The sequence below is a fragment of the Podarcis gaigeae genome, assembly GCF_964106915.1.
Source record: "Podarcis gaigeae genome assembly, chromosome: 15".
NCBI lineage: Eukaryota > Metazoa > Chordata > Lepidosauria > Squamata > Lacertidae > Podarcis > Podarcis gaigeae.
Window position 1 is genome coordinate 44,743,359 of NC_139692.1, and position 16,369 is coordinate 44,759,727.

A 16,369-nucleotide genomic window follows, 5' to 3' on the forward strand; every position below is an offset into this window, starting at 1 on the left:
CTTCTATGAATGCAGGGGGCTGAAAACGCACCGCAGAGGCCAGGGGAAAGACGGACGTCTTCAGCTGTATGATGGGGTGGGGTCCACCACTTGGGGGCTGCCACAGAGATGACCCCCCTCCCCAACGTCTGAGCCAGCCCTGCCTGACGTCCAGCGTCGTGTGACTGGGTTGCTTTGCTCCCAGGATCAGTCAGCCTTTCTTGTGGGAATGGAAAGCAAAGAATTCCTGTGCCTGGAGGCCAAGAAACGATGCTCTTTGGGTGTACCCCGGAAAGGCTGCAAAGGTGCGGTCCCTTCTTGCCCCCCCAACCATAGTTTGTGCTTATGCAAGGAGTGGGGGTGGGCCTCTGGGTTTGGTGTCCTCCCTGCCCACCTCCATGCCAAGCTCTGGCTGGCATGAGCCTGAAGGGGCTGTCCTCCAAGCTGCTGGGGGGGCCATTGGAGCTCGCGAGGCAGAAAGAGCAGCTCAGCCCACAGCCAAGGGGTCCTGCCTGCCGCAGAACTCCTGGTAGTTTTAGCAGAGATGGCAGGCTGTTCAGCAGCCAGGAGAAAAAGTGGGAGGAAGTCTTTCAGAGTGGCTGGGACAACCCAGTCAGATAGGTGGAATATAAATTATTGCTTTAATTTTTCCCTTTGCACAAATGGGAAGCGTTGGAGGTGGAGGCCTTGCTCGACACTCTGAAACATCCTTTGCAGTGACAGGTGAACCAACCTAATTGGCAAACTGTCCTCCACTCTTAGTCTCAGGGCACTGCGAGGAGTTTCTGGGGTGAAGCATCTCTGCAGGCTGGCTCCAGGCACAAGGTCTTGCCTTCAAGGCTCATGTATGATGCTCAGCTCTGTCCTGACATGTTAGTCTTTACTGTACACTTGTGAAACATGGACTACTTTTAAACGCCATTTCCAACTCCTCAAAAGATTCCATCAACAGTGTCTGCAAAAAAAATTACACATCACCTGGGAAGACAGATGATCTAATGTCATCTGGAATGACAGATGGAAGAAGCAAAGATCACCCACGTCAAAGCCATGATTCTTCAACATCAACTTTGTTGGACTGGTCATGTTGTTTGGATGCCTGATTATCGTCTTCCAAAGCAACTACTCTATTCCCAACTTAAGAATGGAAAGCGAAATACCAGTGGACAACAAAAGAGGTTTAAAGACTCTCTGGAGGCAAATCTTAAAAAATAGCATAAACACCAACGACTGGGAAACACTGGCCTGCAAACGCTCCAATTGGAGAACAACCTCTACCAGAGGTGTCACAAGCTTTGAAGACACTCCAACTCAGGACGCAAGGGAGAAACGTGCTAGGAGGAAGGCACACTTGGCAAATCCACACCATGATCAACTCCCACCCGGAAACCTATGTCCCCACTGTGGACGGATGTGTGGATCCAGAATTGGCCTCCACAGTCACTTATTGACTCACTGTTAAGACCGTGTTCATGGAAGTCAATCTTATTTGGCTACGAGGGATTGCCAAAGAAGGCACAGAAGCCAAGGCAGTGGTGCTGTGGGCAGGTGGTTCCTGTGGGATGGGAGGCAGTGTCCAGCGTGATCTGGGTGGTGTCACACTCCCCAAGATTAGCAGACTTTGTGGGGGTGGAGGGTGCTATTGGGTGCCTAATTTGGAGCACCCTGTACCAGGTGAGGCTGGTCTGTTGCCAGTGGCAGCAGCACCCCCTTGTGGCCACAGCTATCCTTGCTCTGTAAATATTTTGGGAGAGTGCTTTACAATTTGAGCAAAATGCAGCAGTGTTTTGTAACTGGGACTGGGCATGACAGCATCTCTTTTACACAATTGTGCTGACTCTTAGACCAGTCATGAGTGCAACTCAAAGTGCCGCTTTTGCATTTCAAAGCACCATCGGCATAGGTGGCTAGGATACTTAAATTGATATTATTGTGCCTGAGGCTCCCTTGGAGACCCCACTTTCCACCCCCAGGTTTAAGGCAGGTGGGGACTTAAGAAAGGGTCTTCTTATTCTTGCCCCCCCTCCACTTTGCTTTTGCTCTTGGAACCAGCTGAAAAAATGTCTGTTTGTTCACCTCAGTCTTTAAAAACTTGTTAGTTTTACATTTTTATGACTGAAATTTATCACTGCCCAGTTTTACAGTTGGGCTGTGTATTATACTATCCTGTTTTTACATTTGCTTTTGACTTCTTGTATGCTGCTGTCAGGGTTCCAGCTGCAGAGCAGCTAATAAATCTCTTAAAGTGGAAATAATATAATACTAATCAATAATAGTAATAATCTGGTTTTGATTCTAGGTACATCCCCTGCTCATCTTCCTTACAGTGGTCCCATCCAGGCCTGCACCAAAACTGGCGTCATGACACTCAGAATATTCTCTGTCAGGGAAGCGTAAACATTCCCCACCAGGGAAATCAGGAGAGATCCGGTATTCTCCGTGTATTAAGGACATAAAGAAACTTGGCTCAGCTTCATAGAGGTCAGTTCTGGGAGAATTCAGAGTTCAGGAGGATAAAGGATGTCTGTGCAGCGGTTCTTCACAAAGGTAAGCATTTCCTGAGTGACTGAAGAGACTGCAGGTGAGCCAGAGGGGCTTCCCGGCCACTTTAGGTTTGTGATAGTGGAGATCAAGGTCCCAGGGGAGTTTCTAGCAGTTGTTAGCCTGTGAAGAACTCAGGATAAAAACCAGGGACTGGCGCAAAGGGATAGAAAGGGTTTGTGCATGCACGTGCCACTCCTTTTATCTGTGTTATTTTACATCGGCCTTTCACCAAATTGACTGCAAGGCTGCTTACCAAGAAAGAAAGTTCAATATTATAAAACCTCATGGCAACCCAATACAACAAAGCCACACAAGGCCTGCAAATTAAAACAGACAAGAAGATATGCAGAAGTTCATTCGAAATCCGGTACTTAAGAATCAGCTCCTTGGACTCTCCTGGCCCCTTGTTCAAGTTGCCACATGGCAGATTTCTGCCGGATGCAGGAAAGGAGCGTCCGGTGGAGCCACGGGCCCCTTTCCCGCCCCCACCAATGGACATGGCCTTTTACATGGCTGGCTCTCCTCCAAATGGCTTCCGTGAAGGTTCTTGGGGGTGGGATAGGTTCTAGGTGCCTACGGAGAGCTAGACCACCCAGAGACATTCTCATACTTTGGCTCCTGCTCCTCCTTCTCCAGCAAGGGGCCTCCTCTACCTCCTCCAGCCGCCACCTCAGCCTGGCTGTGGCTGCTGGGTGACTCACGGCTGCTGCCGCCGCCGCCGCTCTCTCCACCAGCAGGAGCTCCTGGCCCCCTGGGAAAGCCCTGGGCCTCAGCCGCTTCCTCCGGGGTGCTGGCTTCAGCACAGAGCATGGTGGCAGCCTCCTGGCCGGCCCCACCTTGGGGCAGCAGCCTCCCGGCGTCCCCCTCGGAGTCCAGCAGCCCTCTCCTCCGCGGCGGCTTCTGGAGGAGGCCCTCCAGGCTCCTTCTCCTGGGCCGCTGCTGCGCCTCCTCCCTGGGCAGCTGCCTGGCCCTCTGCAGGCTCCCCAGCCGCTGCAGGACAGCTTGCACTGGCCCTTCGCCCCCCGCCTTGCCCACGGTCACGTAGATGGTGGTGACGCTGGGGCCCTTGGTCGGTGCTTTGGAGGCGGCCTCCAGGGCTTCCACTCTTTGGGCCACGTGCCGGGAGCTGTTCCCCCGCTTCCTGTGGCCCCCGGAGCTGCTCCTCTGCGTGGAGGAGGAGGAGGAGGAGCAGGGTCTGTGGCTCCCTTCCTCCCTGCCACCGGCCTCCACGTTCTCGTAGCATCCCCCCGGCGCATCGCCCATGGCAGGGAGGCCCTCCTGCCCAGCAGGGTCCGCTGCCATGGGCTGCTGCAAGGAGGTGGCTCGGGCTGAGCCCCAGGGGGCCTTGGCCTTCCAGGTGGGGTTCAGGGCCTCCGTGGAGCCTCTGGGGCTCTGAGAGATGAAGCGCGTGCCTTCTGCGAAGGAGACGGAGGGGCGCTTGGCCTTGGCAATGCTGGAGGTGCGGGGGATGATGAAGGGCTCCGAGTTCAAGGCTGGCTCCTCCGGGGGGAATCCTGGCTGGTGCTCAGCACGGGCCGCTGAAAGAAAGGAGCGTGGGCAGTTTATTTTTCTAGGAAAAGAGGTGCTGGAAATCACGTGTTCTCTTAGAATGGCAATTGCCCCCAGTTGAGAGGAGCTGGGACTGAGTTCCCGTGAGTTCCAGCTGGAAAAAAGCCCTGAGTGTGGGACTCAGGCAGAGGATGGGGAGAAGGGCTCAGCTTTTATCCAGATCCCTTGAAAGATCAATGTTTACGTCTGTGTGTCTGCCTTTGCTTTCTGCGTGGGGTAGGGGGCTGACCTGGGGGTCAGGGAGGCGATTTAGAGGGGTGGCCCCCTCCCTCAAAAATCCAAATGTCCCCATCTGGGCCAATCCACTGCTGGAGACCATTTCACTGTGGCTGAGCGTGTGACTCAGTAGCCGAGGTCTTGGCATCTGAACTGTGCCACACTGTGCCCGCCCCCCCACCTCACCAGCCCTCTAGGGAGGCCAATGGGAAGAAGGGAGCAAGACCCACAGCCGTACCTTCCTGGGCAGGGGAGGCTGGGTCCTCCTGGTCGTCGTCTGTGTCGAAGGAGGAGGAGAAGGAGCTGTCCGAAGGCCAGGCGGCTGACGGAGGCTCAATGAAGCTGGGGTTGAAGGGGATCTCGGCGTCATGGTGGGAGACTGCCCAGAGCGAGGGGGGAAGAGAGAGGGAGAGAGAAAGAAACCCCAAGAAAGGGAAGGGGAGTGCAAGAGTTTTGATCTGCAGAACTGGCATCACTAACAGCTACCCCCCAACTTGGTCCTTTAGTATGGCAGCACCCGCACTCTGGAACTCCCTGCCTTTTGATGTACTGTTTCTGGCACCTGCTAAAAGCATTTTTGTTTAGGAGAAATGCTGGTGCCCGTTTTAACCTGTTTTTAGTCTATCGTCATTACAACTTTTTAGAAACATTTGAATTCAAGTTGTCAGCTTTGTGCATTGATAATTTTATTGTTTAATCATTTTAGTAAACTGCTTTGAGGGTTTTCTCTTCTTACAATCAAGCAGGGTATACATTTTATGAAATAAATAATAAGTTAACAAGAGTTTAGAGCAAGGCACAAACAGGAAGGTTCCCAGATCCTGGATCTCTAAACCACAGGCCTTTGCTCAGCACCCATCCATTCTCCTTCCCAGGCTTTGTTGCCCCACAGATCTTGTGGGGGGGGGGGTTACCATTGCTCTACAGTAGCTCAGCTCAGGCACACCTGTCCCAGCTCTTAGGACAGCAAGTGGGAGGGAGCTCTCCACTGTCAAGTTGCGTGTAACCATAGATTGAAGCTGCCTTCTACTACGTATACACTTGGCTCAGTATTGGCTACACCAGTGCTGTTAACCTTTGGTCCTCCGTTGGGACTATAACTCCCATCATCCACAGGTAGCTTAGCCAAGGATGATGGGTTTTGTAGTCCAGCACCTTCTTGAGACTCCAGATTGAAGAATGCTGGCTGGCAGCTGCTCTCCAGAGTTTCAGGCAGGGGACGTTCCCATCATCCTCACCTGGCTACACTGACAGGGATTGAACCCAAGACCTTCTGCATGCAAAGCAGCTGTCCTGTCCCTGAGCCGTGTGATCGTTTCTTACTTCCAAGGGGCACTAGGAGGCCAAGAAGCCGGATGAAGCCTTTCACAAGGCAGCAGCAGCAGCAGCAGCAGCAGCAGCAGCAGCAGCAGCCGCCGCCGCAGCAGCCCCCGGCTACATCTCACCTGTCACGCGTGGGAGCTTGTAGCCCCCCAAGGAGAAGCAGGGCAAGGCGGGGCTGAGGTTGGCCAACGTCCCCAGAACATGGTGCTTCACGCGGGAGATGGGATCTCCCTCCGCAGCTGCCGACCTGGGGAGGGAGCAAAGAGATGCCAGCTTCACACAAGGAGGGTGTTGGGCATTGTGCAAGTGACAAGCAGGGACAAAGGCCTTACACACACACACACACCATTTCCTGTGCACAGGTGGGGCCCCCTCTCCTGGTGCTGTGGGACAGGGAGCACAGGTGGAGAAAAAACCCTCAGCAGCTCCTTTTCCGGCTCCAGGTGTGGTTTCTGACCCAGTTCTCAGTCTCTGAGGTGGTCAGCCTGTCTGTGGGCTCTGGCTCATAGGACCAGATGCTCCTCCAACAGTTTATGATTCGTGGAATACCACCAGCACTTCAGAAATCAGTATGGCAGATCTCCTCTGGATCTCTAATGAGAGCAGCAGCTCTCCAGGGATCATACAAGGGCATCTCTCAGCCCTGCTTGGAGGGGCCGTTGGAACTGAACCTTCTGCATGCACAGCAGGCGCTCTGCCCCACTGAACTGTGGGCCTTGTCTTAAAGCACAGGCAGCTGCCTTGTACTCCATCTTCTAGAAGACGAATATTGCCTGCTCTGGCCGGCAGCTCTCCAGAATCCCTGGCAGAGAAGGGTCTTTTTGCCGGACACCTGGACCTTCTAAGCTGGAGGTGCCACTGGGACCCTTTGCATAAGTGTTCTAGGCCTTCCTTTGAAAACAAAGCATGTTTCTAGTCCACATTATTCTAAGTCCAAGACTGGCTTAACTGTTTCTCAAGACTTTCCCCCCACTCCACCCACCACCACTCCGGCAATTTCCGTTTCCAAACAGTGTCAGCGCCCCAGGCAGAGGTTGTATACAGCGGCTGGCACATGGCTGTTGCTAAACAGAGTGTCAGGGTTCTCCCCACGACCCTGTATCAGTACCTGGCGTCCATCGAGGGGGACTCAGAGGAGGAGCAGCAGCAGCAGCAGCAACACATACAGAGGAGGACGAGGAGAATCAAAGGGGTCAGGATTCCTGCTAAGAGGGCTGCCTGGTTCTGTCCTTTTGGGGAGACAGAGAAGTCAGAGAGAGCAAGGGAAGAAGCCCCCACCTCCGAGATGATCACAGAAGCAAGGCCTGGCTGTGCTGGAAAGCAGGGGTGGCATCTATAAAACACTCCACCTTTCCTGCAGGGAGCTCAAAGTGCCACACGTGGTTCTCCTCCACCCTCCTCCTTTTACGTTCACAACAACCCTGTGAGGTTGGCTGAGAGGGGTGGCAACTAGATCAAGGCCACCTCAGTGAGCGTCATGATGGCCGGGTGGGGATTTGAACCCTGGCCTCTCACAGGTCCTCGTCCAACACTCCAAGCCACCCCCACCCCCGCCTCTGGCTGCCTTGCTCAGTGGGCGCAGCCGCAGTCCTGCTTTTCTATCCTGGTGCACCATTTTCCAATCCTCTGCATGCAAAATAAATAAGCTAAGCGTGGTCCTGTATAGCTCAGTTGTTAAGAGTGTGGTGCTGAAAACACCAAGGTTACAGGTTGGATCCTGCATTGCAGGGGGTCGGACAAGGCGATTCTCAGGCTCCCTTCCAACTACAGTTCTGTGATTCTGTGTTCTATCTCCCCTATCACAGGCCAGTTGCTTGTAACTGCAGGTGGGGAGAGTGTCTCTGCCACACTCCGTCCTGCCTTGGGGGTGCCTGATTGGCCCCTTTTGGCCTGGCCCACCGAGATCCTGGCTCTCCCCATGTTCAGTGGCAGAGAGACGTGACATTTGCATGCAAGGCAAAGCGTCAAATTGCCACTGAAAAAAATCCAGAAGTCCCTTTATTATTAAGAGCAACTAAAACATCACCAATTCGTGAGCAGGGTGTTGAACCCCACCAGAACTCTGCCTCAAACTGGATTATCAAGCAGGGTGAATTTGTACTGCCTGCATTGGTCTAAAGGTTGCTTTGGTTATACAGTCCTAGAAGGGGGGTGGTTTAGTAAGGAAGGACGTTCCCTTTTCTGCAAATTTAAACCATTTCCAGGCTTGAGGCACCAGGGTGGCCATTGTGAGAAGAGGGTTCTTATGTTCTTATGGGGCCTCCAGGTCCAGAGATGGTATACTTAGATTCCTGGGTTCTTTAGGGTATTTGGGGACCAAGAAAGCAGGATACTGGTCTTTGATGGCCTGACTCAGCTGCTGCTGCTGCTTCTGTGCTGCCTTTGTGCCCTTAGTGACTTACTCCACTGGCAGTCCCCGGTGACAGGGTGGCACAGGCGCCCTCCACACTGGCAGGGCTCCGAGCAGTTGGGGCCGTGAGACCCTTCAGGGCAGGTCCAGTTGCAGCTGCAAAGGGAGAGAGGGGAGCAGGAAGTGTCCGAGCTGCAGCAGCCGCCTCGTGGGCTGGGAAGCCCACATCTCTTCCTCCACAAGCCCCCTCCCCCTGCTTTACCTGGTGCCCCAGAACCCAGCCTGGCACACGCAGGCCCCAGAGGCCGGGTCGCAGCTCCCGTTGAAGCAGTCTGGGCAGGCAAACCGGCATCCATCTCCAAATAAGCCCTCTGGGCAGGAGAGCTCACACCTGCAGGGGAGGAGGCAGGCAAGGGCAGCAGGGCAGCTGATGTGGTATGCAGAAGGTCCCGGGTTCAGTTTCCAAGGGCATCTAAGGCACCCACCCACAAACTAGTGGCGGCTGATGCCCATAGGGCGGGCGGCAGGAAGCCGAGCAGTAGGTGGCACCAGAGTCTATGAAGAAGGAGGGGTGCCCCTCTGAGCAGCTTCCACCGCTCTGGCTTGCCCTCCCCCCATGTCATTGAGCAGGGCCCGCACCAGCCCCATTGAGCCCCTCTCCTTCCCCAGCTGCCCTCCCCACACTCCAGGCAGGTCAGGGCCACTTCCCACACCCGGCCGGCCCCCGCATGCTCCCACCTGGCACCTGTGAGGCCTGCTTTGCAGCTCCGGCATTCCCCTGTCTCTGGGTGGCAGCTCTCTCCTCGCCGGCAGCCGGGAGGGCAAAGCAGGGCACAGTTCTTCCCATGGTGCCCCGGTGGGCATGGCTGCTTGCAGTGCGTCCCGTTCCAGCCCGGGTCACAAGCTGGGCACGATCCGTCCACGGGAAAGCAGGCCTTGAGGTCCTGGCAGTGGCCACAGCTGTGAGGAGAGGCAGGATGCGGAAGAGAGGAAGTGGGTGCCCAGGAGAAGGGCTTCCCAAATATAATAAAATAATAATAATAATAATAATAATAATAATAATAATTATTATTATTATTATTATTATTATTATTATTATTATTATTATTTCATTATTTATACCCCACCCATCTGGCTGGGTCTCCCCAGCCACCCTGGGTGGCTTCCAACAAAGTATTAAAATACAGTGGTCTGTTAAACATTAAAAGCTTCCCTAAAGAGGGCTGCCTTCAGATGTCTTCTAAAAGTCTGTTAGTTGTTGTTCTCTTTGACATCTGGTTGGAGGGCATTCCACAGGGCGGGTGCCACCACCGAGAAGGCCCTCTCCCTGGTTCCCTGTAACCTGGCTTCTCGCAGTGAGGGAACCGCCAGAAGGCCCTTGGCGCTGGATCTGTGTCCGGGCAGAATGATGGGGGTGGAGAGGCTCCTTTAGGTATACTGGACCCTGCCCCCCCCCCGCCATGGCTAGTGTCGTGTGGGGCCAGTCTCAGCCCTAGCCAGAAACCCCAAGTTGCACGTATTCATAGAAATATTTATATACCGCCGTCTCCCAGAAATATATCATGGCAGCTTTCCGCCATCTTACCTTTGCATGCACTGCAGCCCGTATTTCCCAGCAGGGCAGGGGTCCTTGCAGCTGTCGCCCTGGTAGCCGGCATGGCAGGTGCACCGCCCGTCTTGGGGGGCACAGGTCCCGTGCAGGCACTGGCAGCTGGCCTGGCAGGCTGCCCCCCACTGCCCCGCGCGGCATTCGCACCGGCCGGTCTCCTGGGCACAGGGGGAGCCGTGGCAGCTGCAGAGCGAGGAGCACCTCCTGCCCCACCAGCCCCGGTGGCAGAGGCAGCGGCCCGTCACGGGGTCGCAGCGGGAGCCGGAGAGGTTGCACGGGCACTGGCGCCTGCAGTCGGGCGCCCACCAGCCTGGCTCGCAATGGCAGACCCCGGTGAGGGGGTCGCAGCGGCCTCTGGGGCCACACGGGCACACGGACTGGCAGAGGGGGCCCCACCACCCAGGGTGGCAGCGGCACTCTCCGTTGGCCGGGTCGCACTTCCCGTTGGGGTGGCAAGCGCAGCTCTCTTTGCAGTCCGGACCCCAGTACTGGTCAGGGCAGCCTGGAAGGGAAGGGCAGGTGGTGAAGAAACTGCCTCGCTCAGCGTTGCCTGCACGGACTGGCAGCAGCAGCCGCTCTCCAGGGTTTCAGGCCAGGACTCTTCCCTCTGCCATAGAGCTGTGTCTCTCCCCATAAAAACAAAAGAGGGTTCTAGTCCTCATGCTTCTGAATCCAGGGTTGACATGGGAACTTGGAAGCTGCCATTGTTTTGTCTAGCTGTGGCTGGATGGTTTTGTGGGAGCCAATTGAAACTAAATCCTTCGAAGACAGAGGTCCTATGGCTAGGTCGGGATGGCATGGAGATGAGGGACCAACTCCCTTCTCTTGCGGGGGCCCAATTAGTGCCATTGCCTTCCGTTAAGGGTTTGGGTGTAATCCTTGACGCCTCCCTTTCCATGGAGGCGCAGGTTACAGCAACAGCCAAGGCAACATTTTTCCACCTTCGCCGCATCAAGCAGTTGGTCCCTTACCTTTCCCGCCCCGCCCTGGCCACAGTGATCCATGCGACGGTCACCTCCAGGCTTGACTACTGTAATTCGCTCTACGCGGGGCTGCCCTTGAAGCTGTCCCAGAAACTCCAGCGGGTGCAGAATGCTGCAGCGAGGCTCCTCACGGGGTCTCTGCCATGGGAGCATATTCACCCAGTGCTTTTCCAGCTGCACTGGCTTCCGGTGGAGTACAGGGTCAGATTTAAGGTTTTGACCTTTAAAGCCCTTCACGGCCTAGGACCCTCGTACCTCCGGGACCGCCTCTCCCGGTATGCCCCACAGAGAGCCTCAAGGTCCATAAATAGCAACACCCTAGTAGTCCCGGGCCCTAAGGAAGTTAGACCGGCTTCAACCAGAGCCAGGGCCTTTTTAACTCTGGCTCCGGCCTGATGGAACGCTCTGTCTCATGAGACCAGGGCCCTACAGGATCTGATTTCTTTCCGCAGGGCCTGTAAGACAGAGTTGTTCTGCCTGGCCTTTGGCTTGGAGCCAATTTGATTCCCTCCCCCTCTTTCTTTTTTCTTTTCCTTCTCCTCCTGCGATGAGGCTACATTTTAATATTTTTAAACTTTCAATATTTTAATTTTAATCTTGTTTTTAAGTTGTATTCATTCAACTAGTTTTTATTATTGCTTGTTAGCCGCCCTGAGCCCGGCCTTGGCTGGGGAGGGCGGGGTATAAATAAAAATTATTATTATTATTATAGTGTAGTACTGCCTGCACTTGTCCACTGTGTGGGAGCCCCAGTGGGCAGAAGGCAGGGAGCCTAGCAGTAGGTGGCGCCAGAGAGCCAATGAGAGGCAGAGCCCACCCCTGGGTTGGTTGCCATTCAGAAGGCAGGCAGGTGGGGGTTGGCCTAGGTGGTTGGGGCAGAGCCCCATTTGCCCTCGCGGACCAGATGGTCCGTCTGTCTGTCCCTTAAGAATCTCCCAGCCCCCTCCCACTCTGTCCGCCTGTGCCCCCCCTCACCCTGAAGCCCGTACTCACGTGCAATGCAGTTGGCCCCAAAGAATCCAGGCCGGCAGCGGCAAACCCCTGGGCGGACACAGACTTCGCCCTCCCGGCAGGCGTCTGCTCCCGTGCAGAGTGCTGGCCGCGGCACGAAGGAGACAGAAGGAGGTGTTCAGACAAGCCCTCATTCTCGGGCAATGAGAACCGAAAGAGAAAGGGAAAGGTGGGCATGCTCACCAGCTGGGCACTCCTGGCCCTCCTGTTTCCATCCTGGGCAGCAGGTATAGACTGGCGGGTGGCTGGTGGTGGGGACAGAAAAAGAGACAAACGGCAAACAAAAAGGCACCATGCCGGGCTGCAGTTTGGAAAGTCTTAGCATCATAGAATTGTAGAGTTGGGAGGTGCCCAAAGGGGCATCTAGTCCAACCCCCTGCAATGAAGGGGCCTCCCACTCTCTGGTCCCTCCCCCCAGCAGCACCACCCTCTTCTGGCAAAAGTACCCAGGAAGAGCCGGTTTGATGGTGCCATCCATTACGCGAAGGAGCGTCTCCACCCCCCTTGTTCAGCCTGGACACTGAGATTCAGCTCCGAGGGCTTCTCGGTGGTGGCACCCACCCTGTGGGACACCCTCCCTTCAGATGTCAAGGAGACTTTTGTAACTGTTAGAAGGCAGCCTTGCCTAGGGAAGCTTTTTAATGTGTGATGTTTTATTATGTTTTCATATAAACAGAATCACAGAATCATAGAGTTGGAAGAGACCACAAGGGCCATCGAGTCCAACCCCCTGCCAAGCAGGAAACACCATCAGAGCACTCCTGACATATGGTTGTCAAGCCTCTGCTTAAAGACCTCCAAAGAAGGAGACTCCACCACACTCCTTGGCAGCAAATTCCACTGTCGAACAGCTCTTACTGTCAGGAAGTTCTTCCTAATGTTTAGGTGGAATCTTCTTTCTTGTAGTTTGGAACCATTGCTCCGTGTCCGCTTCTCTGGAGCAGCAGAAAACAACCTTTCTCCCTCCTCTATGTGACATCCTTTTATATATTTGAACATGGCTATCATATCACCCCTTAACCTCCTCTTCTCCAGGCCAAACATGCCCAGCTCCCTTAGCCGTTCCTCATAAGGCATCGTTTCCAGGCCTTTGACCATTTTGGTTGCCCTCCTCTGGACACGTTCCAGTTTGTCAGTGTCCTTCTTGAACTGTGGTGCCCAGAACTGGACACAGTACTCCAGGTGAGGTCTGACCAGAGCAGAATACAGTGGCACTATTACTTCCCTTGATCTAGATGCTATACTCCTATTGATGCAGCCCAGAATTGCATTGGCTTTTTTAGCTGCCGTGTCACACTGTTGGCTCATGTCAAGTTTGTGGTCAACCAAGACTCCTAGATCCTTTTCACATGTACTGCTCTCAAGCCAGGTGTCACCCATCTTGTATTTGTGCCTCTCATTTTTTTTGCCCAAGTGCAATACTTTACATTTCTCCCTGTTAAAATTCATCTTGTTTGTTTTGGCCCAGTTCTCTAATCTGTCAAGGTCGTTTTGAAGTGTGATCCTGTCCTCTGGGGTGTTAGCCACCCCTCCCAGTTTGGTGTCACCTGCAAATTTGATCAGGATGCCCTTGAGTCCATCATCCAAGTCGTTGGTAAAGATGTTGAATAAGACCGGGCCCAAGACAGAACCCTGTGGCACCCCACTAGTCACTCTTCTCCAGGATGAAGAGGAACCATTGATGAGCACCCTTTGGGTTCGGTCAGTCAGCCAGTTACAAATCCACTGAGTGGTAGCATAGTCAAGACCGCATTTTACCAGCTTCTTTACAAGAATATCATGGGCCACCTTGTCAAATGCCTTGCTGAAATCAAGGTAGGCTACATCCACTGCGTTCCCTTCATCTACCAGGCTTGTAATTCTGTCAAAAAACGAGATCAGGTTCGTCTCGTTTTTTGACAGAAACGGGAAGCTGCCCATAGTAGCTTGGGCAATCCAGGCAGATAGGCAGGGTACAAATATATTATTATTATTATAAACTCCCACAGCCAGTAAGAACAGGCCTGCATCTCCCCCCCCCACATTTTTTTTAGAGGGGGTGTCTTTGAAGTTCACTTTTCAGCTTTCTCTGTTTCCAGACTGGTCACTTTGGCCTACTGATCCCAGTAAGGAAACGGAGCCCGTATTGCAGCGGGTGGGACTAGATGACCCTTGGGTGTCCCTCCCATCTCTACAGTTCCATGATTCTTTATTACAGAGCATGTCACCCAAGGGGGCTCCACTCCCTCCACTTTGAGTTTAGCTATCGATCGGCAGGGGAAACTTTGCAAGAGGTCCCTTGCTGGCTCTGTGGGTGACCCTAAATGCATGGAGGGGGGCGGCTGTTGTTGACTTCCAGCTCAGTCCCAGCATGTCAGCAGGGTCAATGGTCAGGGATGAGGATGGAAGCAGAAGCCCCATCATCATCTGGGGAAGGGGGGGGGGCACACAGGCTCACGGCCCCTGAATGAATGTGCCCATGGAGAAGTGGTTTTGTTCCTTCCTCCTTGCGCTTTGAACAGAGCAGTCCCAAACTTAAATAGACTTCAGTATGAATGGCAGGAAACTGAAAACACAATAGTGGAGGTGGGGGAGATATTCAGAAGTGGAAAATGCGCCTCAAGCAGGGGGCACGGCATGGGGCCCACACACTCTGCCCCCACCCCACAGCTCAGTGACACAGAGCATCTGTTCCGCCTGCAGAACGCCCCAGGCTCAGTCCCTGGAGCCTCACCAAGAAAGGATGGGAGATCCGAAGCACCAGAGAGCAGCTGCCAGTCAGTGTAGGCAATAGCAAGCTGGGTCAGCCCAAGGCCGCATCCTGTGTTCCTTTTTAAATCCAGTCCCTTTACAAGGAACCACGAGGAACAGAATCTCATATACAAGGGAAGGGTTGTAGCTCAGCGGCAGAGCAGAAGGACACAGGTCTGAACCCTTAAGGCAGGGGTTGTCCACCTGGTCCCTACCGCCCACTAGTGGGCATTTCAGGATTCTAGGTGGGCGCTAGGGGGTTCTACGGCAGAAGCTGAATCCTCCTTCCATTGAGCACTGGTGGGCGGTAAGGAAATTTTACCATCAAGAAAGATGCATTAGTGGGTGGTAGGTATAAAAAGGTTGACTACCCCTTAAGGCATCCTGCTTTTAAAAGGGGGGCAGTGATGGGGGAAAGCCAGCGAGTAGCCCGAGACCCTGAGGAGCTCTGCCAGTCAGAGCTGCCAGTACTAGGCTAGATGGAGCAAAGGTCCAACTTGGTAGATGGCAACTATGGAGGCAAGGATAGAACCCTTGCTTTGCATGCAGAAGGTCAGTCCCAGGTTCAGCCCCCCCCCATGGCACCTCCAGTTCAAAAGGATTCCAGGTGGGCAGTGATGGAGGGGGGAAGGTCCTTCTCTGCCTGCATCCTGGGAGAGCCACAGCCACACAGAGAAAGCCTTGCTAAGCAAGATGGACTGGGACTCGCCTGACTTTCCCAGCCTGGAAGCGAGGGACCCTCCACCGCCCTCCACCACGGGTGGGGGGGTCTCCTACCTGCTGGACCTGCAGACGTTTCTCCCACTGGGGTCCAGGTCAGGGCTGCTGCTCCCGACCCCCAAGCCCAGCGCCTGGAGGCAGAGGAATAGCGGCAGGGCCCAGCGCTCCATCACCCTCCTTAGGGAGTCCCACTAGACTGACTCTCTGCCCGGTCGGCTGCTGTGGCCACCACTCCAGGGCCGCCTCCTTCCTGCGCTGCTTCTCCCGCCCATTTCCTCCTTGGGTTTTCCTGAGGAAGCAAACTGGGAGGTGGGTGGAAGGGTGCAGAGGGCAAGACCAACAGAGGGATGGACACACATGCGCCCCTGGCTATCTTTAGCCGAATGCGAGAGGAAGAGCAGGGGAAGCTGTGGTTGCGGAGGGTGCCTCTTGGGATCGAGGGAAGGGAGTCATCTCCTTCCCCCAGTGTGTCTGGTGGTCCAGAAACCTTCTCAGTGATGGCTGCGATTTTTCAGTGGTGACTCCAGAACGGTGCCTTTTCAATAAAGGCCTTCAGAAGGTCCCAGCTTTCCTCCCAGCTCTCAGGACAGGCTCCAGGAGGGAGGGAGCCCCATGGAGAGGGGAGTCAAGGGCCTTGTAGGGTCTTTCCTGTTCGCTCCCTCGCCTTTAGCATAGCTTCATGTCAGCAGATTAACAGGAAACACCTTTTTCCTGCTCCGATGGATGCTTTGCGCAGAGACGGTCCCCCTGCCGCCGCCACCTTTGCTGCTTGAGGCCTCGTGTCCAGCCGGAGTCTGTGTCCCAGGCTTTTCTGCATTGCAGAGCTAAAACCAGCCCACCCATCATCAACACCTCTTTCCAGGAAAATCTGTGAATTGTAGGTGTTTGGGTTTCTTTTATTTCATGCATTTGTTTATTAAATTTCTATACCACTCTTCACCCGAAGATCACAGGGCAGTTTACAATAGAAAAAGTCAAAAATGCACCCCAACACACAGTTTCATAGGTTGTTTAATTAGTCAGAGGGCTGGGAGAAGAGCAATGTTTTCACTGGGCACCTGAAGATCTGTAATGAAGGCACCAGGTGAACCTCCCTGGGGAGAGCACCCCCCAAGCGGGGAGCCCCCCCCGGACCGCTCACAGAGATGGCACATGAAGGGCCTCAGATGGTGATAGCAGCGTCTGGATTGCTTCCTATGGGCAGAGGCTGTCCTTGAGGTATTGTGGTCCTGAGTTGTTTAAGGCTTTATAGGTCAAAAGCAGTGCTTTGAATTGGGCCTGGAAACTGGTTGGCAGCCAATGCAGTCAGGCCAGGTTTGGCACTGTATGCTCAAA

General features: G+C 54.4%; 1 protein-coding gene across 1 annotated transcript; it reads right to left on the reverse strand.

Moving 5' to 3' along the window:
- Nucleotides 1-1,048: 1,048 nt before the first annotated feature.
- Nucleotides 1,049-15,646, reverse strand: SCARF1 (scavenger receptor class F member 1). Its single transcript, XM_083715067.1, has 11 exons — nt 15,092-15,646; nt 11,768-11,829; nt 11,567-11,668; nt 9,567-10,092; nt 8,720-8,941; nt 8,244-8,372; nt 8,034-8,137; nt 6,740-6,860; nt 5,754-5,878; nt 4,547-4,687; nt 1,049-4,061 (listed from the first exon to the last, which is right to left on the reverse strand). Exons 1-11 carry the CDS (start codon nt 15,202-15,204, stop codon nt 3,097-3,099), a joined length of 2,610 nt encoding a protein of 869 aa, XP_083571193.1. The 5' UTR covers nt 15,205-15,646; the 3' UTR covers nt 1,049-3,096.
- Nucleotides 15,647-16,369: the final 723 nt, after the last annotated feature.

Coding starts and splice junctions, on each gene's coding strand:
- SCARF1 (XM_083715067.1), bottom strand. CDS start 15,204: ATGGAGCGCTGGGCCCTGCCGCTATTCCTCTGCCTCCAGGCGCTGGGC. Junction 10,093..11,566: donor TGGGGCCAACTGCATTGCAC/GTGAGTACGGGC, acceptor CTTCCCTTCCAG/GCTGCCCTGACCAGTACTGG. Junction 5,879..6,739: donor TCCCCCTCGATGGACGCCAG/GTACTGATACAG, acceptor CTCCCTCCCCAG/GTCGGCAGCTGCGGAGGGAG.